We start from the raw sequence: 27185 nt of genomic DNA, 5'->3' as shown, positions 1-27185 counted from the left end.
TATTCCAAAACCAACTCTTCTTTTCCTGCACTTTCTTCACCATTGAACCAGGGAAACTGATTCAAAGCATAAAATGGGGTTAGTCAAGGCAGCGATCAGTGATGGTGTATTGACTTGTTTGTGGGTATTTTGTGCTTCATTTCTTGGTGCTGCTACTTCTGCAATCGCAAAGGCTATTGGCATCCAAGGGATGGCTTCACTACTCTTGATTACAGTCTCACTAGTCTTTATACTTTTGTTTATATTTGGTATCGCTGCCAGTGCTTTAGGTGGTGCTAGTTTCAATCCTACTGCAACTGCTGCCTTTTATGCTGTTGGTCTAGGTGGTGATTCCCTTATCTCCACAGCAGTTCGTTTTCCTGCTCAGGTACTTAATCAAAAGTGATAAACGACTATCGTTAAGTTAATTCATAACTTTTCTCAGTTTTATTTTTTAACGGGAAATTGTGAATGAACTGTAAATCAGTTCCTGCACTTTTAACCAGTAATAGTACGAACTCCTAAATATTGAGATAACCAGTTTGACTCCAAAGGTCAGCATGTATATTCTTGACAGGCTGCTGGAGCAGTTGGTGGTGCAATGGCATCTCTAGAATTTATGCCACTGCAATACAAACACATGCTTGGAGGGCCGTCTCTAAAAGTCGATATGCATACCGGAGCAATGGCCGAGGGCGTGCTAACATTCACCTGCACCACTTTTGTCCTTTACATTATCCTAAGGGGCCCTAAGAGCATCCTAATGAAAAACTTGTTGATTTCCATATCAATGGTGACGCTTGTGTGTTTTGGTAAAGGCTATACGGGTCCTTCAATGAATCCTGCCAATGTAAGTTACACAAATACTTATACATTCCTTTTTGCTTCTTTTCCTGTTTTTGTAAGGCCAAGATTAACAACAGGCCTGTTTTGGGATCAAAAACCAGTAATAATGAAATCAACACACCAATTAGCCAATAATACATAAACAGAAAAGACAAACACACAAACAATGTCAAGGAAAAGAAATCAATTCGTATGTTTGTTTTCTTATTTAATGCGCGATTTTGATGGTGGTTTCGTGCAGGCATTTGGATGGGCATACGTGAATAACCGGCACAATACATGGGAGCAACTTTACGTATACTGGATTTCTCCATTCCTAGGGGCGATTTCAGCAGCATGGACTTTCCTTTTCCTCTTTCCACCTCCTCCTTCTAAGCAGAAATCCGCCTAAAAGTATTTATGACCTTTGTAACCCAAGTACGATACCGTGTAATTAGTCTAAGAACAAACGTGTGGAATTGCATTGCTTTTGTTAATGACCGGTCCATTAACAAAAGCAATGCAATTCCACACGTTTGTTCTTTAGACTAATTACACGGTATCGTACTTGGGTTACAAAGGTCATAAATACTTTTTATTAGTAATCTCGAAATCATTATGTAGTAATGTTTTTATTTTACTGTATTGTATGTTATTTATTAATGAAATTTTAAGTGTGTTTTTATTGAATTATTGAAGTTGTATAAGTTAAAGGGTTAAAAGTGTATAATTAAATAGATGGTAGAATATTGGGTTGAAAATGTAAAGTTATATAAATGGCGGGTCCTAGACTAGTCCTTGCATTGTGGGTGTTTTGGAGGATTAGTCCTTGGGCTGATATGGAGTTGGTGTGGTGCTGACAGGGACTAGTTCTTGGAGAATGAGTGTCTACAACTGTGAATGCTCTTAAGAGCACCTCCAATGGTTAAGTTATTAACTAAAAGCTTTTTTTAAAAAGCTTTTCATCAACCTATTGCTCCAATGGTTAAACCTCAAAAAAAGTCATTTAAATGCTTTTTAATTATGAAACAAAGAAATGAGAGTGTGTAAAATTCTTTTAAAGACTTGAAATTCTTCAAGCTATTTGAAAAAAACTTTTCACTCCAATGATAAAAAAAAGTTATCAAAAAGCTTGATGAAATAGTAAAAAGCTTTAAAAAAAACTTTATAAAAAGCTCCATTGGAGATGCTCTAATAATATTTCATATTGTCGTTAAAAAATTTAAAAAGAAAAACAATTCAAATCTGCCTTGAGGAAAAAAAGATAAAATCAAATCATAGGCTGCCTAACTGTAATTATACCATGTATTTAACTATACATTTTGTCCAAGTCACGTAAAGCCGCGTGCCTTTGCTGCAGTTAGACTTAAAATACTCGTAGACAATAAGCCACCAAAAAACTTACTACTACAAAAATTAAAATCCCCATCCCCACCCACCGGAAAAATAAAAAATTATATTGTACGGCATTGCTATTCTCCGATCAATGCTCAATTTCACATTCCCCTAATTCTAGTCCTCCCACCAAATCGGTCGATCCGATCGATTTGATCCAAAACTCAACGCAATATCTGTATCTGTATATCTACAGATTGATCAGCACTGGAGTCTGTACAGGAAAACCCTCACCAGTCCTCTTCCGTGAAGCCACCGTCAACCACCGCTGCCGGAAACGGTCAGATCCGGTACCGTTCTCCTTCTGCCGCAGAGCTTCTAGAAGGCCAAGTCTTCTCCACTTCTTCATCACCGGATCAAATCGACAAAATGTCTAAACGTAAATCACTATATAGCAACAACGAGTCGGTTTCCGATAAGATACATCGATACAGAGGGGCGATTTTAGTCATTTCAATTCCTTTACTGTTGATATCCTTTGTTTTGTTTTTGTTGCCGTCTTCTTCTCAGTCTCCCAACGACGCCGTTTTGAATAGGAAGTTTTCGCCTAATTATGTGTTGCAGAGTGATTCGACTTCGAATAGGTATGCGGTTATTTTCGATGCCGGTAGTTCCGGAAGCCGAGTTCATGTGTTTTGTTTCGATAAGAATTTGGATCTCGTTCACATTGGTTCTGATCTTGAGCTCTTTGAACAGGTATTATATTGATGCACAATTATTTCACATTATATATTATATATATATATATATATGTATCTATTTTTTGCATTTTCGTATAACTGTAGTTTAGTTTAGAAATCGCGATTGAAATAGAAATCGTTGTACAAATGTAGATCATAGATTTAGTTTGTATAGGGTGGGATGAAATAAGGGGGTGTTTGGCTACGAAGATAAGAAATGGAAGGTTTGAGATTTATTCAAGTGGATGATCGAAAGGGTTGAGATCCCATCTTTTTAGTTTTACTCCATTGGAACTCCCTTTGTCTTAGTTTTGACCGTATGAATGCTCTGGTAATAGTAGAGGTTAGTCTTCATGTATCATCAAATGCATAGACGACTAACTAAATCCAAGGCTAGTATACTTTACGCGACAATTGAAAGCAGTCAAAGTGTTTGTTCTGTAGTTATTGACTATCTAATGTACCTGCTTTTGGGAGAATGCTAAGATTATTTCAATTGTTAATTTATTTTGTAGTTGAAACCAGGTTTGAGTGCACATGCAACTGACCCTAAAGAAGCAGCAGATTCTCTTCTGCCTCTTTTAGTGAAAGCAGAAAAGGTTGTTCCGAAAGATATGCGCCAAAGTACACCAGTTAAAGTCGGGGTTAGTAGTTTGTATGACTTATGGCACGTGTGTTATTTGTTTAAGATCAATATTTATTTATACATCTATATGCAGGCAACTGCAGGTTTGAGACAGTTGGGAGTTGATGCATCTGAAAGAATTTTGCAAGCTGTAAATATACTACTTTTTGACAAGCCTTTTTCTTGTTTTAAAGGTTTTTTCTCTTGTTTAATGATTTTTATATACTATGTTTATATAGGTGAAAGATTTTCTTAAAGTTAAGAGTAGCCTTAAGTCGGATGATGATTGGGTGACTGTTTTGGATGGAACTCAGGAAGGTGCTTATCAATGGGTATGTTACTTATTTTTTATATTCTCATAAATGTATGTGTTGAGCCCCTTTCTTGCTTTTCTAGCATCCAGAAATTATCAAATGATAAGGGATTTCAGTATTGTGTTATAAGTAGAGACTACTAACAAGTGTTGTCATCATTGAAAAGTTACCAAGAAAATTTCCATTGTCAATTACTGTTAATATTCATGCTTTCATTTTAAGAAAAGCGACAGAGGAACATGTTTTGATGTCAACTCTTTTTCCAAGAGCACATTAGCGTGATGTCTTTGAACTCTTTATTTGTCCAGGGTTAAGTTGAATGTCCCCTAAATCTTGGTTTTTGCCATTCGTAAAAAAATCTTGATTCTTTAGACACCATGGTTAGACATCTGTTTTTGCTTTCCCTTTAAATCCTGCTTTAATATCTACAGGTGACCATAAATTATCTTTTAAAAAGATTGGGCAAGAAGTATTCAGACACTGTTGGAGTAGTTGATCTAGGCGGTGGATCTGTACAAATGGCTTATGCTATTTCAGCAGCAGATGCTGCAAAGGCTCCAAGGATAACAAGCGGAGAAGATACATATGTGAAGGAAATGCTTCTCATGGGAACCAAATATTATCTTTATGTTCACAGGTTCCCCTCCTCCCTGTGTATGTATGTGTGCATATTCACCTCCTTTACTTGTATCTTTAATTCTGACATCATCTTGCAGTTACTTGAAATATGGTTTATTAGCAGCTCGAGCTGAGATTCTGGGAGTCGCAAAAGATTCTGACAATCCCTGTATTTTGGCTGGCTATAATGGTATGCTCAATACACCATCCATAATACGAATATTGTTTTACTTTACATCTATCTAGTATTCGGTCTTGTAACTTTTTTTCCATGCAAATGAGCATCTCAAGTTCTAAAATATATGCGGTCAGTCTATGTATCGTCTTTGTGACTAGTTTCAAATGCAAACTGTATTATAGACCAATAGTATGATTTGGAAATTTGTATTGTTGTCACTAGCTTTGTGGAGTATTAATCGTTGATTCATGTCTTCACTTCTAGGGGTTTATTCATATGGGGGAATTGATTACAAAGCGTCAGCTCCTTCTTCTGGTTCAAGCATGAAAAAGTGCAGGGAAGAAGCCTTGAAGGCCCTCAAAGTTAATGAAGCAACTTGCACCCACATGAAGTGCACTTTTGGTGGGGTATGGAATGGTGGTGGTGGTGATGGTCAAAAGAATCTATTTGTGGCCTCTTTCTTTTTTGATCGGGCTGCTGAGGTATTAATATAACCCTTTAAAAATCCTTTTAAAATTAGAAAGTTCAGTTTAATACACATTGACTAATGATCTTTTGATGTAGGCTGGTTTTGTTGATCAACATAGCCATGTCGCCGAAGTGCGCCCAGTAGATTTCCAGGAGGCTGCTCAACGTGCTTGTCAAATGACAATTGAGGATGCCAAATCTGCCTATCCTGATGTGGAGGCCAGCAACCTACCATACTTGTGCATGGATCTTGTGTATCAGTACACTTTACTAGTAGATGGCTTTGGTAAGTTGTACGCACATGTGTTATGCTTCCTCTACTATGGCACCTACTTAGATACTAGCCGTTGCGGATTTGGCAGATTCAGTGGTTGGGTAACTGGTCAAAATATGTTAATATTTGGTATTGGTCAGAATGAGCCCAGTGGGTAATTGGTCCACACATTACTAACACCTCTCTTTTACTCATTAGTCATTAGGCAACACGCTACAAGGAAGTAAATATAATAATTCAAAGAGTAAAATAAACCAACGAAAATATTTAAATTGCTTGTGCTTCTGTTTTGTTGAACAGATCTGCAACCTAAGCAACAGATTACACTCGTGAAAAAGGTTGAGTACCAGAATTCTTTGGTTGAAGCTGCTTGGCCGTTGGGCAGTGCAATTGAAGCAGTGTCAGCAGCCAGCTAACTACTACTATACATTATAAATTGTATCATGTATGAAGCTGGTGAACCGTGGGTTCTGCCAGGTCAGCGGGTTGGTAAATTCTCTGAGGTTCTTCAAAAAATATTCTTTTACACCAACAGTAGCTATTATTTTGAGTTTCTGACTCTTGGTATAAGACTGAAACCTATTTTTGGTTAAATTTTAATTTGAAGCATAGTAAAACAAAAGCAGGATTCTTTTGTATTTGTATCTGGTTAATATTGTATTGCAAATTCTCTTTTTTTCCGTTTAAAAGATTGATCTTAATATTGTATTTCATTGCAACATTAATTACAAATTCCAGATACATAAGAAAAAGTGAGAGTCGAGTCCGTGTTTGCTGATATAGTTGCAGTAAAACCAACAAATCTGGTGAAACACAATGTCACTATCAACTGAACCACGGTAACTTCTTACTCCCCAATCATCAGCGTGAAGCCAGAATAAATGATAGTGGCTCAAATAAGACTCTTCTATTCTGAAAAGAAAACGATAAATCTACCTAAAAAGCCTCCTAAAAGTATAAGAATGTGACATGAGTTATACACTAATTATTTTTCTTAATTTTACCCCTGATTTGCCACATGTCTTCATCTAAAACTTAGGAGAATTATTTGGTCATTCTTTTAAGAGGATTAATCATTTCCCACGTAGAAACCTTACCATTTTAACCAAGATTCACACATACAAATACTCCCATTCATTCGGGTGAAACCCGACAAGTAAAATTGTGATCATTAAAAAAAGGGTAATGATTAACCTAACTAATTCATAAGCCTAAAAATACTCAAATCATAAGATGATGACATGCGAAAAATTTAGTGATAAAATTAAGAAAGAGAATAAGTAAGATGCTGACATGCGGAAAATCTAAAGGGTAAGATTAGGAAAAAGAATACGTGGAATTCACTTGTTACACTCATATGATTTTAGTAAGATTTTTAGGTTAATGTTCAGAAAAATTAATCATTTTCCAAGATTAAATTAAAGTCATATATATGTAAGGTTTCTTAAAAAGAATCCATATTGCCTAGGGCACTTGGAAGCTTTTTTAGCTTACAGCAGCAGTTATATCAAGAACAAGTTAATCACATGATAATTGATTCACAAACTTCAATCCTCAACCAAACTTGCATAACCTACTAGTTCTAGTCTCTCAAATGATGGTAGTTTGGAGAAACCATGAACTTTGATAACCTTATAGTAATTTAGATTAAGAAACTTTAATGACCCAACCAGCTGTTACATTGAGGCCTCTCCCAACCCAATGCCTCGTCGGCTCATCCTCACCACTTCCTCACTGTTTTTCTTTCTCTTAAAATACTTATTCCTCACTCACTACAAACCTTACATTTTTCTTACATCTTCCTCATTTCTTCCTCAACTTTTATTTTTATAAAAATAAATCATCACACATTGCATTAATAACAAAATCAATATATTTATAAAATTAGATGAAGAAAATCTAATATAAATATATTCACAGTTCGAAAAACAAAAATCAAATGAAGAAAAATAAGAAGCTGAAAGTAGCAAGGACCAAATTTGAAACTTTTGAAAGTTATTTAATTACAAGAAAAACATTGAAAATAAAGGGACCAAACATAAAAAAATTTTCTCTTCTCCGATCTTCATTTGGGATAACATGCAAAATATATATACACAAACTGATATCACTTCCCTACTGATACACACACACACGTATGTATATATATATATATACTTTCTTTATTTTGAGAACCGTTTTTTTTAAGAATTATGAGAACTTTCAAATTATGTATTGAATCACATATTTTTTTTTTATTCATTCAAATGTGAAATAATATAGAAAAGTATGTTGTAGAAGAAACTTTCTTAAAAAACCTTCAAAATGGCCTTATGTGAACTAGTGAATTAATATGTTCACGTGTTTGTTCACATGTTAACAAATGAGTATATATAAAGTTTTGAAAAAAGTTTTTTTCTATAACATATATTTTTATAATGTTTCACATGTGAATAAACAAAAAAAAAATGTAATCCAATACATAATTTAAGAGTTTTCAAGATTTTTTAAAAAAAAAAAAATTTGGGTTCTCAAAATAAGGATCTCCTGTATATATATGAATCATGAAAAGAAAAAAAAAACAAATTGGACGTAAGCGCCACACTCGCTCTCTCTCTCTCTCCTCGTCTTCACTCATCGATGGGTGGATGCATGGTATTTGACGATGACCCCATCGATGAGGACGCTGCCATCCTCATCCTCGTCGATGAGCCGGTCGATGAACTTGTCGACGTAGGGTTAAGTTTGGAGAGGCCTGAAAGATCAATTAGCCAATCTTGAATGAACTAAAATAATTGAGCATAAAACTCAATTTCATACCTTTTGCTCCTTCCAAGTTCTTTTAGATCACTATAAGAAGACGAACCAAAATCTCTACAGGTATATTGAAGGTATATTTTCTAGTGAATGGGGAAAGGTTTTTTAAGAACCATTCTATTTAGAAAACTGCTCACATGTAAGGACATAGTAAATGTTCATATGGAGAAATTGTTAAAAACATGTAAAAATACAATTATATGTGAGCGAATTTGTTCATATATACCATTCACATATTAGAATATCAAGTTATAATTTAGAGTTTCTTACGGTTCTTTTATTCAAATGGTTTTCAAATAAACATTTTTCTATCCGTGCAATGCACAACATTCATATATCAATTATCTACACAACTATACATCGTCTTCGTCTCCACCACCAACACTTGCCTCCACCACCAACACTTGCCTCCACCACCACACCATCGCCACCACAACCACCGTCACATTACGTGAATATAATGATATCTAAATAAATGATAACAGATATTAACAAATGTTTTCGAGTCTAATTGTGAAATGCTAGTGTCATTCACGTGTAATTAAGAATTAAGATTATGTTTAAAAACTAGTTTAAAATATTATTGTTTAACAATACATTTACCATAAATTTTCATTTCTCACATTTTTTTTTCCACCTATACGTTACTAATGGGTCTTATATACTACTCAATCGTAACCAATGAAAAAAACCTCACCAACCCTCACGAATCACAATCCTGTGGCTCCCATTAGGAAATGATTAATCTATTTAAAAAATAATTTAGAAATCTTTTTAATATTATAAAATTTTGACATGTGTAATTCTTTTGTTCATTTGTTTTTATTATTATTTCTTTATCTAACATGAGCTTATAATTAGAAGTTTTTTGTATGTATTTTTTTAAAACAATATTAATGATTTCTAATTTTTTTTAACCACGTACATTCAATCTGTTACTAAGCACAAACACTTAGCCAATGCAATTATTATATTAAAAATGCTAAATTATATGATAAATGAACTAACACGGTACCTATGCAATACGGTACCTATAAAATACGGGTTGGTCTTCGTGGCGACGATAGTGTGATGGTGGGGGACGGCGGTTGGTGATAGAGACGACATCGAGTGGTGTAAATAATTAATGTAAAAGTAATTGATATAAATGGTTAATGAATATATATTAAAAAAAATAAAGAACTAATAATGTAATATACGAGTAATCATTTAAAGTATATTAGACAATTTTTTTTATATAAGGCTATTATCTATATTTACTTATACAAGAAATAGTTTTTTTATTTTAAGAAATGTTGAATGTTATGTCATGCAATATTACAGAAATACCCCATCTTTTTTTCCAAATTACCCTCTTTTTCAATTACTAATTTAATTATTTTCACTAATATACCTAAAATACCCTTAATAAAATAAATTATATCATTAGCCTTTTAACTCTTAAAATAACTACACTAATCATTATATCATCAGTTACATTTACATTAATAGTCTGCACTACTCGCCGTCACCATCACCTGTCATTAATAGTCTGCACTACTCGTCGTCATCACCACCTGTCACTGTCGTCACCTCTACAGTACCTTCGTCGCATTACGACGTACAAGTATTTACAAGAAGATATAGATAATATTTTTATGTAACCCCACCCCCAAATTCAAAACCCCACAAAGTCACACACTGTACTATTTCCTCGTGTTTTTTTCTTTCACAAATTTTGTATGCTTTTCTTTATATAAATAATCGCATGGTTGATGTTAAAAAAAACACACACAATTCATTATTCCCTCCCATCTATCTCCCTTCTTAATAAAAATAAAGTTTCAAGAAAGAAAGAAGGAAAGGAGGGAAAGAGATTGGGAAAGATAGGAGCAAAACGACATCACTCATGACAACATCCAAGGCATCACCAAGCCCTCTTCTTCTGTTGATATCCTTTGTTTTGTTTTTGTTTCCGTCTTCTTCTCAGTCTCCCAACGATGCCGTTTTGAATAGGAAGTTTTCGCCTAATTATGTGTTGCAGAGTGATTCGAATTCGAATAGGTATGCGGTTATTTTCGATGCCGGTAGTTCCGGAAGTAGAGTTCATGTGTTTTGTTTTGATAAGAATTTGGATCTCGTTCACATTGGTTCTGATCTTGAGCTCTTTGAACAGGTATTATTATTATTACGGAGTATGAGTTATTCATTTCTCGTCTTTTTTGTTTGATGATGCACAATCAATTATTTCACATTATTATAATTATAATAATAATACTAGAGCTTATGACCATGTGATACACGGGGTTTTGAATTTTGATGATGCATTTTGTCCTTTATTTTCAAAACTCAATTAAGAACTGCATAAACTCATCTTTCTTTATTCATTAATATAAGGGTAGTGATATTCTCACAACACTTTTCAGCCATCCACAACATATACTGTGTAAAGCAATGATTATTGTGGATGGCTAATTTGTGTTGTGAGGAAACATCTCTACCTAATATACCTATAATACCATTAAATCTCAATCATTCATTTTTCTTTCTTTCGTCAAATCTCACCCACTCATTTTTCTCTCTCCTCCATAAATAATTTTATTCTTCTAATTAATTCAAAATATTTTATATCAAAAACCGTATATCGATAAATTATAAAAATTGTATGAGTATTTTAAAATTTCATTTCATTAGAGATGTCATTCGATATACTTTCGACGAATTTTTAAATCCGAGTACGGAGCCCGTACGGCTAAGACACTTGACTATCATACTCTATGACTTGACCTATCACCCCACCATCTCACCGCCGTAACGCGCGGGCACAAAGCCATTTTACATTAAACTATTAAAGTGTGTGGTATTTCTATTTGGTTCTTAGATATTAAAGCATGTGAATTGTGAAATGAGTAAAAGTAAGATAATAGATAAAAATCAAATGTGCATCTTAATAAACTATACATGAAACAACTAATAAACTGCTGCTTCAAAGTCTATACATAAGAACAAGTCAAACAACCAAAATTTTCCCTAGAATATAACACCTTGTTGACGATACTTCCAATAAACCTTTAGCACTTGTAACCATAGTTCAAAAACATGTATCCGGCCATTATAAGTAGCACTGTTCCTACAAAAAAAAAGGGTCAACGGGTATAAACTATAAAGGCTTTACTGGTTGAGCTTGAAAAGCATAAAGTGATACAAATAATAGTGCCAAATTATACAGATTCCAAATCTCTCAACACTGCCTTATAACCAAGTATTTTCTTAAAATTTGAAATTAAACAATATTAACCGAAGTCGTGAAGTTAAACTTATGAAGTATATAAACATAAAAAACTACTTTAGAGAACATTCAAATGTAGCTCTAATTAGTTCAATCAAAACACACACAAAAAAGACGAAATCAATACAAAATAGTTTTATACAAAAATTATTCATCAAGGTAAGGCCTTTTAACTATGAAATTTGCAACTTACGGGTGGCAGCCCTCAGCCGCCATGGCTCCGCCATACAGCTTAATTATCAGCTTAACTAGTAGAAGTAAGTCTATCTGTATCATCAAATGAATAGACGATAACTAAATCCAAGATAGAATGCTTTGGCTTTTATAAAAATTTCTACTGGTATATAGCTATTAGAACTACACCTGGCAATTGAAGGCAGTCAAAGTTATTGTTCAGTAGTTATTAACTATCTATTGTACCTGCTTTTGGGAGAGAGCTAATATATTTTCATTTGTTAATTCATTTTGTAGTTGAAACCAGGTTTGAGTGCATATGCAACTGACCCTATAATGGCAGCAGATTCTCTCTTGCCTCTGTTAGAGAGCGCAGAAAAGGTTGTTCCGAAAGATATGCGCCAAAATACACCAGTTAAAGTTGGGGTTAGTAATTCGTATGACTTCTGGCACTTGTGGTATTTGTTTGAGATGTGTGTTTATTTCCATAAGTTATACATCTATATGCAGGCGACCGCAGGTTTGAGACAGTTGGGAGCTGATGCATCTGAAAGAATTTTGCAAGCTGTAAATATACTACTTTTTGGCAAGCCATTTTTTTTACTTTTAACAGATTTTTCTCCCGTTTGATGATATTTATTTACTATGTTTATATAGGTGAAAGATTTTCTTAAAGTTAAGAGCAGCCTTAAGTCAAATGATGATTGGGTAACTGTTTTGGATGGAACTCAGGAAGGTGCTTATCAATGGGTATGTTACTTATTTCGTATATTCTCATAAATGTATGTGTTGAGCCCCTTTCTTGCTTTTCATGCATTCAGAAATTATGAAATGATAAGGGATTTCAGTATTGTGTTTTAGGTAGAGGCTACTAACAAGTGTTTTCATCAATGAAAAGTGACAGAGGAACATGTTTTGGTGTGAACTCTTTTTTAAGATCTTTATTTGTCCAGGGTTAAGTAGAATGTCCTCTAAATCTTGGGTTTTAAGACACCATGTTCCTTATCGTTTATCTTGTTTTTGCTTTCCCTTCAAATCCTGTTATCATATCTACAGGTGACCATAAATTGTTTATCTTGTTTTTGCTTTCCCTTCAAATCCTGTTATCATATCTACAGGTGACCATAAATTATCTTTTAGAAAGATTGGGTAAGAAGTATTCAGGCACTGTTGGAGTAGTTGATCTAGGTGGTGGATCTGTGCAAATGGCATATGCTATTTCAGCAGCAGATGCTGCAAAGGCTCCAAGGATAACAAGCGGAGAAGATACATATGTGAAGGAAATGCTTCTTATGGGAACCAAATATTACCTTTATGTTCACAGGTTCCCCTCCTCCCTTATATATGTGCATATTGATTTCCTTTACTTGTATCTTAAATCCTTTTATCATCTTGCAGTTACTTGAACTATGGTTTATTAGCAGCTCGAGCTGAGATCCTGGGAGTTGCAAAAGATTCTGACAATCCATGTATTTTGGCTGGATATAATGGTATGCTTGGTTCACCGTCCATATCACAAATATTGTTTTACTTTACATCTATCTGGTATCCAGTCTCGTAACTTTTTTGTCATCCCATCTAGTTGTCATGCAAATGAGCATCTCAAGTTCTAAAATAATACGGTTAATTAGTCTATGTATCATCTTTGTTATTTGTTGCAAATGCAAACTGTATTTTAGACCAATAGTACGATTTGCAAATTTGTATTGCTGTTCACTCGCCTTCTGGATTTTTAATTGCCGATTCATGTCCTCACTCTTAGGGGTTTATTCATATGGAGGAATTGATTACAAAGCGTCAGCTCCTTCTTCTGGTTCAAGCATGAAAAAGTGCAGGAAAAAAGCCTTGAAGGCCCTTAAAGTAAATGAATCAACTTGCACCCACATGAACTGCACTTTTGGTGGAGTATGGAATGGTGGTGGTGGTGCTGGCCAAAAGAACCTATATGTGGCCTCTTTCTTCTTCGATCGGGCTGCTCAAGTATTAAATTAACCCTTCAAAAATCCTTTGAAAAATTAGTAAGTTCAGTTTAATATGCATCGACTAATGATCTCTTGATGTAGGCTGGTTTTGTTGATTCACATAGCAATGTCGCAAAAGTGTGTCCTGTAGATTTCCGTGAGGCTGCTCAACGTGCTTGTCAAATGACACTTGAGGATGCCAAGTCTGCCTATCCTAACGTGGAAGACAGCGACCTACCATACTTGTGCATGGATCTTGTGTATGAGTACACTCTGCTAGTAGATGGCTTCGGTAAGTTTTAAACGCATGTGTTATGTTTCCTTTACTATGACACCTTCTTAGATGCTAGCCATTGCAGATTGAGCAGGTTCAGTGGTCGGGTAACACGTCAAAATATGTAAATATTTGGTGTTGGTCAAATTGAGCCTGGTGGGTAATTGGTCAACGCATTTGTATATAACTTGGTTGAACTGCCATCTCTCTTTTACTCATTAGGCAACAATAGGGCAAGGAAGAAAATATGCTATTAATTCAACTGAGTAAAATTAACCAACGAAAATATCTAAATTGCTTGTGCTTCTGATGAACAGGTCTGCAACCTAAGCAACAGATTACACTCGTGAAAAGGGTTGAGTATCAGAAATCTTTGGTTGAAGCTGCTTGGCCGTTGGGCAGTGCAATTGAAACAGTGTCAGCAGCCAGCTAACTACTACTACTCAACATTATAGATTGTATCATGCATGAAGCTGGTTAACCGTTGGTTCTGCCAGGTCACCGGGTTGGTAAATTCTCCGAGGTTCTTAAAAAAATTCCTTTACACCATCAGTAGCTATTACTTTTGAGTTTCTGACTCTTGGTATCTGTATTATTGTATCTGGTTAAAATTGCATTGTGAATTCTCTTCTCTTTTTGTCCTGTAAAAGATTGGTCTTAATATTTGTATTTGTTTTGCAACATTACTTACAAGTTCCATTCATACATACAAATACTCCATTCATTGGGGTGGAAACTCGGCAAGTAAAATTTTGATCCTAAATTAAATTGGAGTTACATATGCAAGGTTTCGACAAAAAAAAAAACCCATATTGCTCATAACAAAAGCACTTCTCACAATATCCAAAAGATACCAACCAATGCAAGAGCACAACCTTGTAAATTCAGCTGAAAACAGCCGTTACAAATTTACAATATTAAATTGTCCCTAATAGACGGCTTTCTATAAAATGATTAGCAAGCGCATATTTGATACGTTGAGCAATAATTTTGTTAAAAAGAAAGAGTACACCACCTCTCACAGTCTCACCAATCAAGCTCATCACTCACCAGTTCCTGTCAATTAATGGCAAAGATCAGAATGAACGGGTTTCTGTACGATCAGATTTCCTTAAAATCGTACATAGGTGATATTGTTCCACCAAATCATCACCATTTTCACTTACGAGAAAAAAGTACTCCCCTGAATTGCCAACCCCACAAAGGTGATATTTTTCCACCAAATCGTTGTTCTCACAAAACAATCGTATCTCTAAATGTAGGTACAAATTCTTACACCATTACAATGGAAACAACAGCAAAATAATCATGTTATAATTTTTATTTTTCTCTTCCGCAAAACCAAATTAAGTAATATTTGAGAACTAATTATCACATACATTTATAATGGGGAATGTAGCCAACAAATTTTCCAAGTTATGTATCTTCTCTGAACAGACGTGTAAAATCATTTTCCCAGAAAGAGGAATCCACACCCACTATAGAACGTCCATGGACCATGAAGTAATCTCCTGAAGTTAACTCACAGTAATATAGATCTCGACCCTGTGGGTAATTTGCATGACTTGTAATAAAATAACGGATCTTCTACAATGTTATATCCATCATCCTCATTGTACAAAGGGATGATCTTACACTCGTTTATCAAAATGCCAATTTCCTCGGAAACTTAAGAAAACATCATATGATGATGCTTGTTGCTCTTGTATTTCAGAGAGAATGCCATAATAGTTTCAGGTTGAAGGAGTATCGATATCGCCACCTCATTTATGAATTATTTAGATTGCTTTTAGAATTATTGTTTCTGCATTAACATTACTTTGTTCTACATCAATGCCTAGGGAAACTGTCCCTTAAGGATGATGACTGCAAAGCAGATATATAAGCAATAGGGGCTATCCTTTGAAGCATAAAATTCAAGCTAATTAACATAGTAGTAAATAACTTTGTTCAGAAACAATACCAAAAGCATTAGCAAGTGTTGCGAGTAAAACCTGAAAGGGTAAAAACCGTTGGCACACTTTAATCTGGCCCTAACAAAACCTGAAAGGGTAATACTGATTAAACCGAAGCCAAGATCTGGAAGAATTAAAAGCAGATGAAAAATGTGAATACGTCAAACGCAAGTCTAAAAATCAAAACTGAATCCCAGTATGTTAAAGCCATTTCAGAAACCCAAAAGAACCAAATCCTTGTTAAGCACACCTGGAAATCAAAATGTGGAGCAGTAGAGGTAAAAAGGCCATAACATCCATAGCAAGTTGATCTGGAAATTAATCATAAATAACAATTTAGGTAACAATATAATTAGGATCTGAATTAAACCAAAACAAAAGCTATATAATTTAGTCACCATTGTTCATGAACCATGCCACATGCCAGAGGGCGACAAATGTGTTTCTTGCCATGATGTCCATGTTTGCGATTGTTTTTGACCAACAGTGTTGGTGTGGCCACTGGTGACTATTGATTGTTTGTGTGTAGAATCCTAGGCAATTTCACCACTTAACCAGCATGTACACGTACTTTTTCATTCATTGGGGACAAAAATCCATATTACTAGACGATTTTTGTAACCTGTGATACCCAACTTAATTGCTACCACCAATAAATTGAGTTGAACTTCTACATAATCATCGTTTTAATGTCTGCCTTAAATGGGAAAAATGCACACTTTTGAGAGACACAAATGAAGGAAGCCACTAGCACACAAAAGAACTTTGCTATACCAATTACACTTGGTCATCTACTAAAACCAATACGTTAAATAAAATAAACTCACAGCAGCATGCATTGTTCATACACATTTGATCCTGAACATAAACATGATTACCAAATAGATCGTTATACAATACTAATAAGATTTATAAGCTCAAAAATAAAAGCAAGAATTTGATTCATAATTTCAAGTCAAAACAATATAATATCATCGGAAAGGAATACACAGCCTTACATCAAACACATGAAACAGCTAGTAATTTTCAGATTGAACTGAACCTCATCAGTTTCTACCAAGTGGCAAAGACCTGCAAGAATATGTCTCTTTAAATTCGGATTTCCTTGAAGACGTAAAAATAGATGCATACACTTCCTTATTAGCATTTGCAGGAGCCATATCACTCGCCTTAAACCTTTTCGCTTCACTTTTCCCATTCACTTTCACACCATTAACACCTTTACTATTCGTATCAATCTTCCCCGAAACTTTCTCAGGCCCCTTCATCAAATCAATCCCGTGCTTCTTCCCACTCAACTTTACCCCATCATCCAATCCACCCGTCTCACCATCAACACCAACATCAACACCTCCATTCTTAACTTTCTTCACCTTCTTCTCCTTCAACTTTGCCTTCTCATCTTTCAATTTCGACTTCTCTGCCTCCATCTTCACACGCAACGCAGCCACCTCTTCGTCATTTCCATTGATCACAATCTTATCATCTTCAACAAACTCCTTACGACAAACATGACAGCTAGACGATTTAACCTCTTTCAAAGCCTTAACACTCAGCACATGCCCACAACTCCTCAAAGCATAAAACTTGTACTTTCCATTAAACTCCAAACCCGTAATCGGACACTGAAACTTCACATCCTGATCCACCCCAGCTGACCCCGGAATCGCGTCAAGCTCAACCGGTATCATATCCTTCAAACCTTTAATATGCGAAAAAGCTCTAGGCAGTTTCTTACCCAACAACCCTTCAACCAATGCCTCTTTATTAAACAAATTCCCCAAACAATCAACCACAATCGGATGCTTCAACGGCTCATTCGACAACGCACAATTCAACCATTTCGACAGCCTCTGCTCATTCGGGTCAACTTTATCCGGTTTCTTCTCTGCATACATGTTAAGATAACAATCACGCGATTCTGCCCCCGTGGCACCGCCATCGCCTCCTCCACCATAAAGCCGAAAACCAAGACTCAAAGTTGACAAATTGGTGATGCCGGAGCTTCGGACGGTGCCGGAATCCGGCAACACGCGGCCATTAAAGGTGAGGAAAGTGGAAGATGCTAGGGTTTGATTGATTGTGTCAATTCTAGAAAGAATTAATTGTTTAAGATTACGGATTGTTAAATTGGGGGTTAGGGTTAGGGTTGTTAGATTTGGGGATTTAATGAATACTTGTAAATTGTAATTATCGTAATTCATCGTGTATGTAGTTATGCTGATAATAAAAATAATAAAATAATTTTTATAGATATATAACCTGAAGAGCGAATGAATTCGTTGGCAGGATCGAAGTGCTGCTATATCGATGGACGATAGTGCTTGCCTTCTATGTATGGCTTGCCGTTAATTCAATCTTAATTAATTAATGAAATATAATACAAAAGTCAAAAACCGACATATAAATAGATCGAGATATATTTTTACTTGTGTCCCTGATTTTCTGCATAACTTGAAAATTGATACCAAGACTACTTTTTTCTTTAGCAATTAGCATACATGATTTTACTTATTTAATTTTTTTATGTTTCAATCTTAGCTTGTGGATGTAATAATTTGATAAGTGAATAACACAAATAAAAATAATGTTGGGAAAAAGTGCATTTTTCCACCACTTTGGACATCAATAAATATACAGTCGTGTGACATATATCGCGAACCGTTTAGTGGGTTTTGTAGTCTCTGGCCAAGGCTACGTAACAAACTAAGATGCGTCCAAATTGGGTTAAAGGTGAATGAGATATCGAGTCTCAAAGTTGTGTGTTTGGTGCATAAGTTGGAGTTGAAAAAGCTTTGTCCCACATTGGTGTGGGATATAAACTTTTACTAGTTTATAAGTGGAGGTGTCTAAGCTATGTCAAGATCTTGTGTTGTGTTTTACTCTGGCTCCTACCCGCGCGCAGGGGGTGCAGAAAACGGGTTTCTGGGTCAAAATTCTCTGAACCAATGCGTGTACTACGGACACGAATGCAGCTCGAAAAACTGGAAAATATACAACAACAGCACATACAATTCGTTCATACCACACACACATTCTCTGCAATTTCGATCACGAAACAGCAACCATCCCTGTGCTCCATTCGTCTTTCAGGCAAGTGTTCAACGTCCGGCAGTACGCTGCTTTTAACCGGTGTACCCTGGGAACAAACGGCGAATCTGTTTAAGGGAATTGTGTCAAACACAAGCCCGGTTCTTCTTTATTGTTATTACATTTTCTTGTTTTGCAGGAAGCTTTCAAATTGCCTCTTTTATTTAGTTCCTCCATTCTGTTCTTGTTTAATTCTTTTATTATTATTGAATCGTTTTGTAATATATATATATATATATATATATTTAAGGAATTACATATTGTTATTATACTGTTATTTCCAACAAACAATGTATAACACATAGATTAATAATACTTTAACAACATTGAACTTTTTCGCATACAAATCAAACTTACATAGAAAATTGAAAACTAGAAAATAAACTTGGCCACGGATGATAACTAAATTATATCGAGTAATAGTAATAATAGTATAGTATGTTTATAAATATGCATGTGTGTCACATACATTTAAGTATACAATATCCGAATAATTGAGATCAAGCTTCATCTTCATCAAAGTCTGTAACGCTTACAAGCTCTGCATTTCCAACCTTTTTCCTCAAGCTCTTAGTCAAAGCCACAACGTTTACACTCTCGCCAATCACCATGATCTGGTCCTTTGTCGCGTCATCATCCTCGCCTTTCAACTTTACTGACTCAACTCCTGAGTTCATTACATCAAGTACAAAGTATCTATTTAACAAACACTACACAAACAAAACCTGACCTTATATTGAGTATGTACGAGAGATAGTGTTCGCGCGTTGCGACGATGAAATGATGGGGCGATAGGTCTAATCATAAAGTATGATAGTCAAATGCCTTAACCGTACGGACTCTGCCATTGGATTTAAAAATTCGTCGAAAGTATATATCGAGTGACATCTCTAATGAAAGAAAACATGAAATTTTAAGAACACCCATACAATTTTTATAATATATCGATATACGGTTTTTGAGATAAAGGATTTTGAATGAATTAGATAAATAAAATAATTTATGGAGGATGGCGAAAAAATGAGTGGTTGAGATTTGAGGAGAGGGAGAAATGAATGGTTGAGATTTAAGGGTATTATAGGTATGCGAGAGCAAGTACTCGCGCGTTGCGGCGGTGAGATAGTGAGGGTGATAGGTCATAGGAGGTGATATGTCATAGAGTGTCATAGCCAAATGTCTTAGTCGTACTGGCTCCGACCTCGGATTTAAAAATTCTTCGAAAGTATATTGAATGACATCTCTAATGAAAGAGCATGAAATTTTAAGAACACCCATATAATTTTTATAATTTATCGATTTACGGTTTTTGAGATAAAAGATTTTGAAAGAATTAGAGGAATAATATAATTTATGGAGGAGATAGAAAGTTGTAGGCATTGATGTATGGTACATTATGTATTATCATTGGTACATTGTTGAAATTGAAAGTTGAAACCTTATTTGTTTTATAATATGTATAAATTAGGTAAAAATGTTTAAATTAATGAATAAAAAAGAAGAGTAATTTAGGTAGTTCAATTACTTAATTGAAATTTGAAAAAAAGGCAAGATGATTTATAAAATAGTATTAGATAATAATAATAATAATAATAATAATAATAATAATAATAATAATAATAATAATAAGGTGCATAACTCAAAGTCCCAAACCATATAGATATCGTGTGTGTGTTTTTTTTTTTCTAAATGAGCCAAAAAAAAAAAAATTATAAATCATTAGAGCCATAAATTTATGTGTAATTTGAGGGAATCTCCTTCCTTCCATAAATTTATATGTAATTTAGTGTTAACGAGCTCATATATATGTAGCTTAAAGAAAGAGAGTTACAGACCATCAGTTTGAGCAGCAATCTGAAGAGCTTTGGTCCGACATTTATCGCACCTCATTGTAACTTTTATCACCATCTTTTTCTGCATGCCATTCATTCAATAATAGAATTCATGCATGAGTTAATTAAATAGATCAATAATTAATAATTAAGCTCGTCTCAAATAACTAGCTAGACCAATAATGAAGTGTTGTTCGATTAATTACCTTTGCCATGTCGTTGATGCTAATATATATGTTGATGTAATTACTTGCTCTTTTTCCTTCTCTATGTATCTATTTATGATATGATACCTAGCTTATTTCCCTATCATGCTATTTATAGCACGCACTAGCTTGTATTTTTCATACATATATGCATATATGGATGGAATTTACTAGGAAATTATAAAATCATTTCCTTAATATATCATGGCAATTAGATCGGGTTGACAAACGAGTATTAGTATACATACATAACATTAAATTAATTAATTAGTTTTACCTAATTACGTAATTGCCAATATTTGATATTTATATGTGTATGCTATATTTCATTCTTCACCTATAATATACAAGTGTGGAAACAACGACCGAACATGTAGATAAATCTTTATGTAAAAGTATGATGGTTAAGTTGAATAAGTAACTTCGCCCCGTTTTCAACAACTGCTCCATGCATATATATGTAGCTATAGCTATATGTATGAGCTTCATAGAAATTTCGCATCAAAAGTTGATCCTTGACTCCTTGAGTATTGGTCCTTAGTTAACTAAATGGGTTAATAATCCGCATATTTTTAACATAAATTTATACCCCCAGCCTCTTGAATTTTACAAGATGCATCCAATAATTAGGGCTTAGTATCTACAGTGCAGGTATAGATACTAAGCCCTAATTAAATTATATGTTTTTTTTAACATTAATTCAATTATAGGTTACATTTAAAATAGTTAAAATAATTAGTCCTTAATTATAGGGAAATGATTCATACACAACACTGTATGCATTATACGGTTGTACAATACAATCATATAATGCATATATTTATTGTGTATGATAAAAATAAGTTGTGTATGGATTACTTCTCTTAATTATATATGCCTACTTTTACTTAGGATGATAACAATGGAAAGAGCCGTGAGGCTAGACATGTCTCGTGCCTAGCAACACTGCCATCATAGGAGAGGCATGAGGGTAGAGATGATAGGTTGAGACAAACATTACCAAAGAGGCATGAGACATTTAATAAAAAATAATGTTAAATACTTAAATGAGACATGGAATCTTTGTCATTGGTTAAGCATGGTGAGCCATGAAATAATATGACAAATATTATTGATAGGTGGCGAGGGAAGAGAAAAACATCGAATCATGACTATCGCCATTCTTAGCTTCACCAAGCAAATTATCATTATTGTCGATATTATTATTGCATTAGTTAAGTAGCTCATTTGTATAATTAATCAACTTACTGGCAAATTGATGAATCATGCAAGTAATTCACCAAATTGGTCGCTAATTAATGCGATAATTGCAATTGGATAATTTGTAATGTAATGTATCTATAAGTGATCTATGTAATGTAAATGTATTTTGACCCTGTCAGTTTGCTGGTGGTCAATGTAATAATGTGAACATATAAAGTTACTTTTGTAAACAAAATAAAAATAAAAGAAGAATTGTAACTCAAAGAGTTTTATAGACTTTGTATTTGCCAAAAGTAACGAAACAAATTGATAATTACATAAATTGTAAAGTTGTAAACCAACTATTTGAATAATTACAAATCAACAAATGGATTTTTATTTTGACTTACTTTATTTCTACTACATTATAAAGCATAAATAAAGTTTTTTATTTTATTAAAATCTAAAATTATATAAACATATACCTATTGTATTTTCAAAAGTAATAAGAAATGAAATTCTACTGCAGACAATATTATAATATAAAAGCAAAATAAGACAACATTTTTATGAGAGAGGTCAAAAAGCAATTCTTACTTGTATATTGTATGTTAAAGAAAATTTAGGCACCAAAAGAAAAGACTACCCAAATAAAGGGGTAAAACCTCTAAAATAAATTAACCCAATTATCTCCATATATGGGCAAGTTTTTGGGTGTATATTGTAAAGGGGACAAAAAACAAAGTAACAAACACCTCCGTGACTCCATTCAATTTCCGTATCGCTGTAAAACAATCTCGGTTTCTCTGACGCATTTTATCAAACACCTGGTATGTATGTGTTGCCTTTCTTTCTTTATACTCACTCTACTTCTGCTCATGTATTTATATTGCTTTCTTCATCTCAAGCCCACTTCGCTAAACCCATCTTCCACAAAACCATCCACAGTTTCATTTCAGTAATCTAACTAGGTCTGGTTTACATTTATGAAAAAAATGTATATTTTACCAAGAAAACTTGCACAGTCATTAGTATTTTCGCTTTCACATCACAGTAGTTTTACTTCAAAAACTTACCATTCCATCATTGGCTCAACTTATGCTCATTATACATCCAACCCCACAAATTATTATATAACAAAATTATCATTTGCAAGATTTTTATGTTCATCAACTATAGGAATATTAGATTTTGATCAAGAAAATGAAAATGAGTTAAAGAATCATGATGTTCTGTCTCACGGTTATGGAAAAAGTTTTGAACTCGATGATGGAAATTCAGTTTTATCGAAGGATTGCGAAAAAAGTTTCAAACTTGATAGCGAAAATCTTGTTTTATCGAAGGATGATGAAAAAAGTCTTCAACTTGAGAGCGAAAATCTTGTTTTACTGAAAAATTGTGAAAAAAGTTTTGAACTTGAAAGTGAAAATATTCTTTTGTCCAAAGATCGTGCAAAAAGGTCTGAGCTTGAAAGTGAAATTGAATTAATGATGGAAACCATTAGACCCCATGAAAGAAATCTTGTTTCTATGAGGAAAAATCTTGAAAAATGTGGTGTGCCCGTGTCGTTGGATTTGGTGACGGAAGTTCTTGCCCGGGTAAGAAATGATTGGGAGGTGGCGTTTACGTTCTTTTTATGGGCTGGGGAGCAAGAAGGTTATGCACATTGTTTGCGCCAATACCATTCCATGATTGCGATATTGGGAAAAATGAGAAGGTTTGATACTGCTTGGGGATTGATTGATGAGATGAAAAGAGGTGGGAAGAATGGTGGCGAATCAATGGTAACACCTCAAACATTGTTGATCATGATTAGAAGGTATTGTGCTGTTCATGATGTGGGAAAGGCTGTTAATACCTTTTATGCTTATAAGCAGTTTGGTTTTAGAGTTGGTGTATATGAGTTTCATGATCTTTTGTCTGCACTTTGTCATTACAAAAATGTAAAAGAAGCGGAGGCTTTGTTGATGTGTAATAAAGATGTTTATCCGTTAAATACAAAAAGTTTTAATATTGTTCTTAATGGATGGTATAATGTAATTGGTAGTCCCCGAGAAGGAAAGAGACTATGGTGGGAGATGTGTAATAGAGGCATTTGTCCTGATGTAATATCGTATTCTAGTGTCATAACTTGTTATTCGAAGTCTAGAGAGTTGAAAGAGGTGATGAAGGTTTTTAATGAGTTGGTAGCGAGTGATATACATCCAGATAGGAAGATTTATAATGCTGTGATTCATGCTCTAGCTAAATCTGGGCTTATAGAGAAAGCTCGTGAGCTTATGAGTTCAATGGAAGAAAAAGGAATTTCTCCAAACGCGATTACTTATAATTCACTGATCATGCCTCTTTGTAAAGCTCATAAATCGTTGGAAGCTCGCAAGGCTTTTGATGAAATGCTACAAAGAGGGTTGTTTCCTTCTGTTCGAACATACCATGGTTTCTTTCAGGCATCAAAAACAGCCGAAGATGCTTTTTGGGTTTTGCAAAAGATGAATAAAATGGGATGTCGTCCGAGTCATGATACGTACATTATGTTGACTAGAAAGTTTTGTCGTTGGGGTGAAATGGACAATGTGTGGAAGCTGTGGAATGAAATGATTAGCAATGGACTAGACCCTGATCGGAGTTCATATGTAGCCTTGATAAATGGGCTTTTTTTGAATGGGAAGTTGGAGGAAGCATATGAATATCATGTGGAAATGAAGACTAAGGGTCTATTACCTGAACCTGAAATAGAAGAGAGGCTGGAAGCTTGGATGGCTGGCAAGAGGGATTTTAATCCCAAATGTAATGACTCGTAAGTATATCTTACTCTCTCATCTCTAAACTTCGGTTAATGTATTAGGTGAAGACGCGAATCCTGCCATTGTTGCATGCGTGTTTTGTCCACCTCAGCTGAGTTATTGTTGACTTTGAATGCATGCTACAGTGATTTATGGCCGTTCAATTTAGACCAGAAACTGTCCTGCTCGGTTATACCCACCTTTTTCAGGATGACTACACTAGTGTATTGCAAAGAGAAAGAATGATCAGTGTTGAGAATTGGTGATTTATGGGGGTTGGTTGAAGAAGTATCACAATTGTTCGGCTTCCCTCCAAATGCTGATGGTACCTTGAGGTGAAAATTTACGATATTGTAAATTAATGAATGAACTAATATGATCATTTTGCCCCTTTACAGTGATCTTTTGATCTGAGATGTGAATCTTTGCTAATGAAGAGTTGTTATGGTTTATTGTTCTGTTTAAGGTTATTTGTCATTTTTCTATATAGTAAACTTCTATCACATATAATTAGCCAGGATATTGATATTACTCCACTTATTATTGCCTACTTTCTGTCTTGAAGTTGAATGTGATAAGTGTTGTTTGCTGCCATCGTATGTAGGTGAGAATCCACTGAATGGAATTGAATGATTTAAACTGATAATGGTGTTCTCAAAAAACTCAGACATTTAAATTACAATTCCTTAAGATATATTTGAATAGTTGATTGATAACATCCCTGCATTTGTATAGATGTTCAATTTCTTTACTTAACGTTGTAGCTTAAGACTGGATGATTTCAATCAGGTACAGTGTTCAGATTCTGAAAGGCCTAGCATTTCCATTGAGACTTCAATTTGTCCTTTGTTTGTCAAATGTGAGGGTAACCATCATATGCATGTGCAGATCCCTTACTGTTGCTTAATACATTTCTGGATTAAAAGTAGGCAGAAAGTTATAATTACTTCTTCCCAAATGAGCAAACTTTATTCTTGTGATGTGATATGGAAACTATCACATTGATCAAACACATATTCAAATACCCACACATTTCACTATTTACGCTCTGTTTGCACACTCAACCCACAAACTATTTATGTAACTTTGTGTGTGAAATAATATTTGTTGATGTCTTGATGATTATGAGTTATTTATTTTGCAAAGGTACAGGAGCAACAAAAGAAAGTGTTGGAAGATATCCTTATATGATGAACCGAATTAGAAAGCTGCCAGCTTAGTTAGTTAGGACCAGCAGGATTGAAAGGTATCATATATGATGACTTACCTAATCAGTAGATTTAGGGTCTATACACATAATTCTGTGATGGGTCAGATGGCTAAAAAAGTGTTAGTGAAAAAGAGAAGGGGTCGAAAGGCACCCAACAACCCAAGTGCTTCTTTTTGAAGTAAATCTGTTAGTCTTTTTTGTTTATCTTTGTAAAATCTTATAGGATCATACGGATAATGAAACCTAAACGTTCTACCATTTACTTATAACTTATTCTTTGAATTTATAAAACACAATTGTGATTGATGAAACTTGTTACAAAGCTTTTGTGTGCCCAAAGGAATACTTTTATTGATTTCAACTCACACCCTGCAAAGGTTTTATCTAAGAGGAACTTTTGTATAAAAGATTCAACTCTGTGTTTGGTGCTTTTGTATATGTATATGTGAATGGCATGTTTTTTTTCTTGTTTATTCCGTTGAGGTAGAATTTTGTGGTTCATTGGGTAGTCGTAGATTTAGGGTTGAAGGATCAAGGGTTTTGTACTCGTAACTTTGTTGTGATTTATGTTAATGTTTTGACATAATAATTTGAGTAATAACCAGAAACAACCTTGGTTAAAACCTTGTGTTTTATATGCAATTGAAGCATATAGGCTCATTTTCTTCAGGTAGCAGGTAAACTCTTGTGAGTGTGATTGGGTAGGTAGGGATGATATTCTCATTCCTGGCTTGTTTCTGATTTATGCATATAGTGTTTGCCAAATCGTTATCGTTGCTTTGTATGGATACAAAATTAACGTTAGATTACTTATAATACTGGTTTAGCCTTGTCTCAAAGTTATACTCTACGGCTTCAATTATAGCTTTTATGTATGCAACTTTAGCTAGTAAGGTGAAGGGTACAAGTCATGGACCACCATACCACAAGACTTGCATCAAAAGGGTTTTGATAGGATTAATTTTATTACTGTAAACGTGTAAGGGGACATGTGGTTTGAATGCGATTGATTTTTAAGTCGGACCCCATTTTTTTATCAATCATTCAGCACTCTCCAATTGCCACAATCCTGCCCATCTGTCCATGTCCTCCTATTGAATG

The 27185-nt window shown here is 34.5% G+C and overlaps 6 protein-coding genes and 1 long non-coding RNA gene across 7 annotated transcripts; 4 read left to right on the top strand and 3 right to left on the bottom strand.

Moving 5' to 3' along the window:
- The first annotated feature begins 63 nt into the window (after window positions 1-63).
- Window positions 64-1245, top strand: LOC122586072 (aquaporin SIP1-2-like). Its single transcript, XM_043758178.1, has 3 exons — window positions 64-367; window positions 557-829; window positions 1067-1245. The coding sequence occupies exons 1-3, from the start codon at window positions 74-76 to the stop codon at window positions 1214-1216; spliced, it is 717 nt and encodes a 238-aa protein (XP_043614113.1). The 5' UTR covers window positions 64-73; the 3' UTR covers window positions 1217-1245.
- A 922-nt stretch (window positions 1246-2167) lies between these two features.
- LOC122585189 (apyrase 2-like) lies at window positions 2168-6045 on the top strand. Its single transcript, XM_043757300.1, has 9 exons — window positions 2168-2895; window positions 3395-3523; window positions 3599-3655; window positions 3744-3836; window positions 4250-4455; window positions 4535-4626; window positions 4879-5096; window positions 5179-5368; window positions 5657-6045. Exons 1-9 carry the CDS (start codon window positions 2569-2571, stop codon window positions 5770-5772), a joined length of 1428 nt encoding a protein of 475 aa, XP_043613235.1. The 5' UTR covers window positions 2168-2568; the 3' UTR covers window positions 5773-6045.
- A 3865-nt stretch (window positions 6046-9910) lies between these two features.
- LOC122585190 (apyrase 2-like) lies at window positions 9911-14515 on the top strand. Its single transcript, XM_043757301.1, has 9 exons — window positions 9911-10307; window positions 11892-12020; window positions 12105-12161; window positions 12252-12344; window positions 12713-12918; window positions 12993-13084; window positions 13357-13574; window positions 13658-13847; window positions 14147-14515. Exons 1-9 carry the CDS (start codon window positions 10041-10043, stop codon window positions 14260-14262), a joined length of 1368 nt encoding a protein of 455 aa, XP_043613236.1. The 5' UTR covers window positions 9911-10040; the 3' UTR covers window positions 14263-14515.
- Window positions 14516-15207: 692 nt separating this feature from the next.
- LOC122586002 lies at window positions 15208-16383 on the bottom strand. The gene is made up of 2 exons (XR_006321846.1): window positions 16183-16383; window positions 15208-16095 (listed from the first exon to the last, which is right to left on the bottom strand). It is a non-coding gene; the product is annotated as an uncharacterized LOC122586002 (long non-coding RNA).
- Window positions 16384-16658: 275 nt separating this feature from the next.
- Window positions 16659-18140, bottom strand: LOC122605328 (replication termination factor 2). The gene has a single exon (XM_043778258.1). It carries the CDS (start codon window positions 17986-17988, stop codon window positions 16831-16833), a length of 1158 nt encoding a protein of 385 aa, XP_043634193.1. The 5' UTR covers window positions 17989-18140; the 3' UTR covers window positions 16659-16830.
- Window positions 18141-19176: 1036 nt separating this feature from the next.
- LOC122586029 (heavy metal-associated isoprenylated plant protein 16-like) lies at window positions 19177-20978 on the bottom strand. Its single transcript, XM_043758145.1, has 3 exons — window positions 20910-20978; window positions 20707-20785; window positions 19177-19541 (listed from the first exon to the last, which is right to left on the bottom strand). Exons 1-3 carry the CDS (start codon window positions 20916-20918, stop codon window positions 19375-19377), a joined length of 255 nt encoding a protein of 84 aa, XP_043614080.1. The 5' UTR covers window positions 20919-20978; the 3' UTR covers window positions 19177-19374.
- A 2108-nt stretch (window positions 20979-23086) lies between these two features.
- On the top strand, window positions 23087-25424 carry LOC122595577 (pentatricopeptide repeat-containing protein At5g15010, mitochondrial). The gene is made up of 2 exons (XM_043767965.1): window positions 23087-24888; window positions 25021-25424. The coding sequence occupies exons 1-2, from the start codon at window positions 23087-23089 to the stop codon at window positions 25118-25120; spliced, it is 1902 nt and encodes a 633-aa protein (XP_043623900.1). The 3' UTR covers window positions 25121-25424.
- The last annotated feature ends 1761 nt before the right edge of the window (window positions 25425-27185 follow it).

Source organism: Erigeron canadensis, chromosome 1, assembly GCF_010389155.1.
Source record: "Erigeron canadensis isolate Cc75 chromosome 1, C_canadensis_v1, whole genome shotgun sequence".
NCBI classification, from domain to species: domain Eukaryota; kingdom Viridiplantae; phylum Streptophyta; class Magnoliopsida; order Asterales; family Asteraceae; genus Erigeron; species Erigeron canadensis.
The sequence above is the reverse complement of the archived record's forward strand: the minus strand, read 5'-3'. Positions and strand labels throughout refer to the sequence as shown.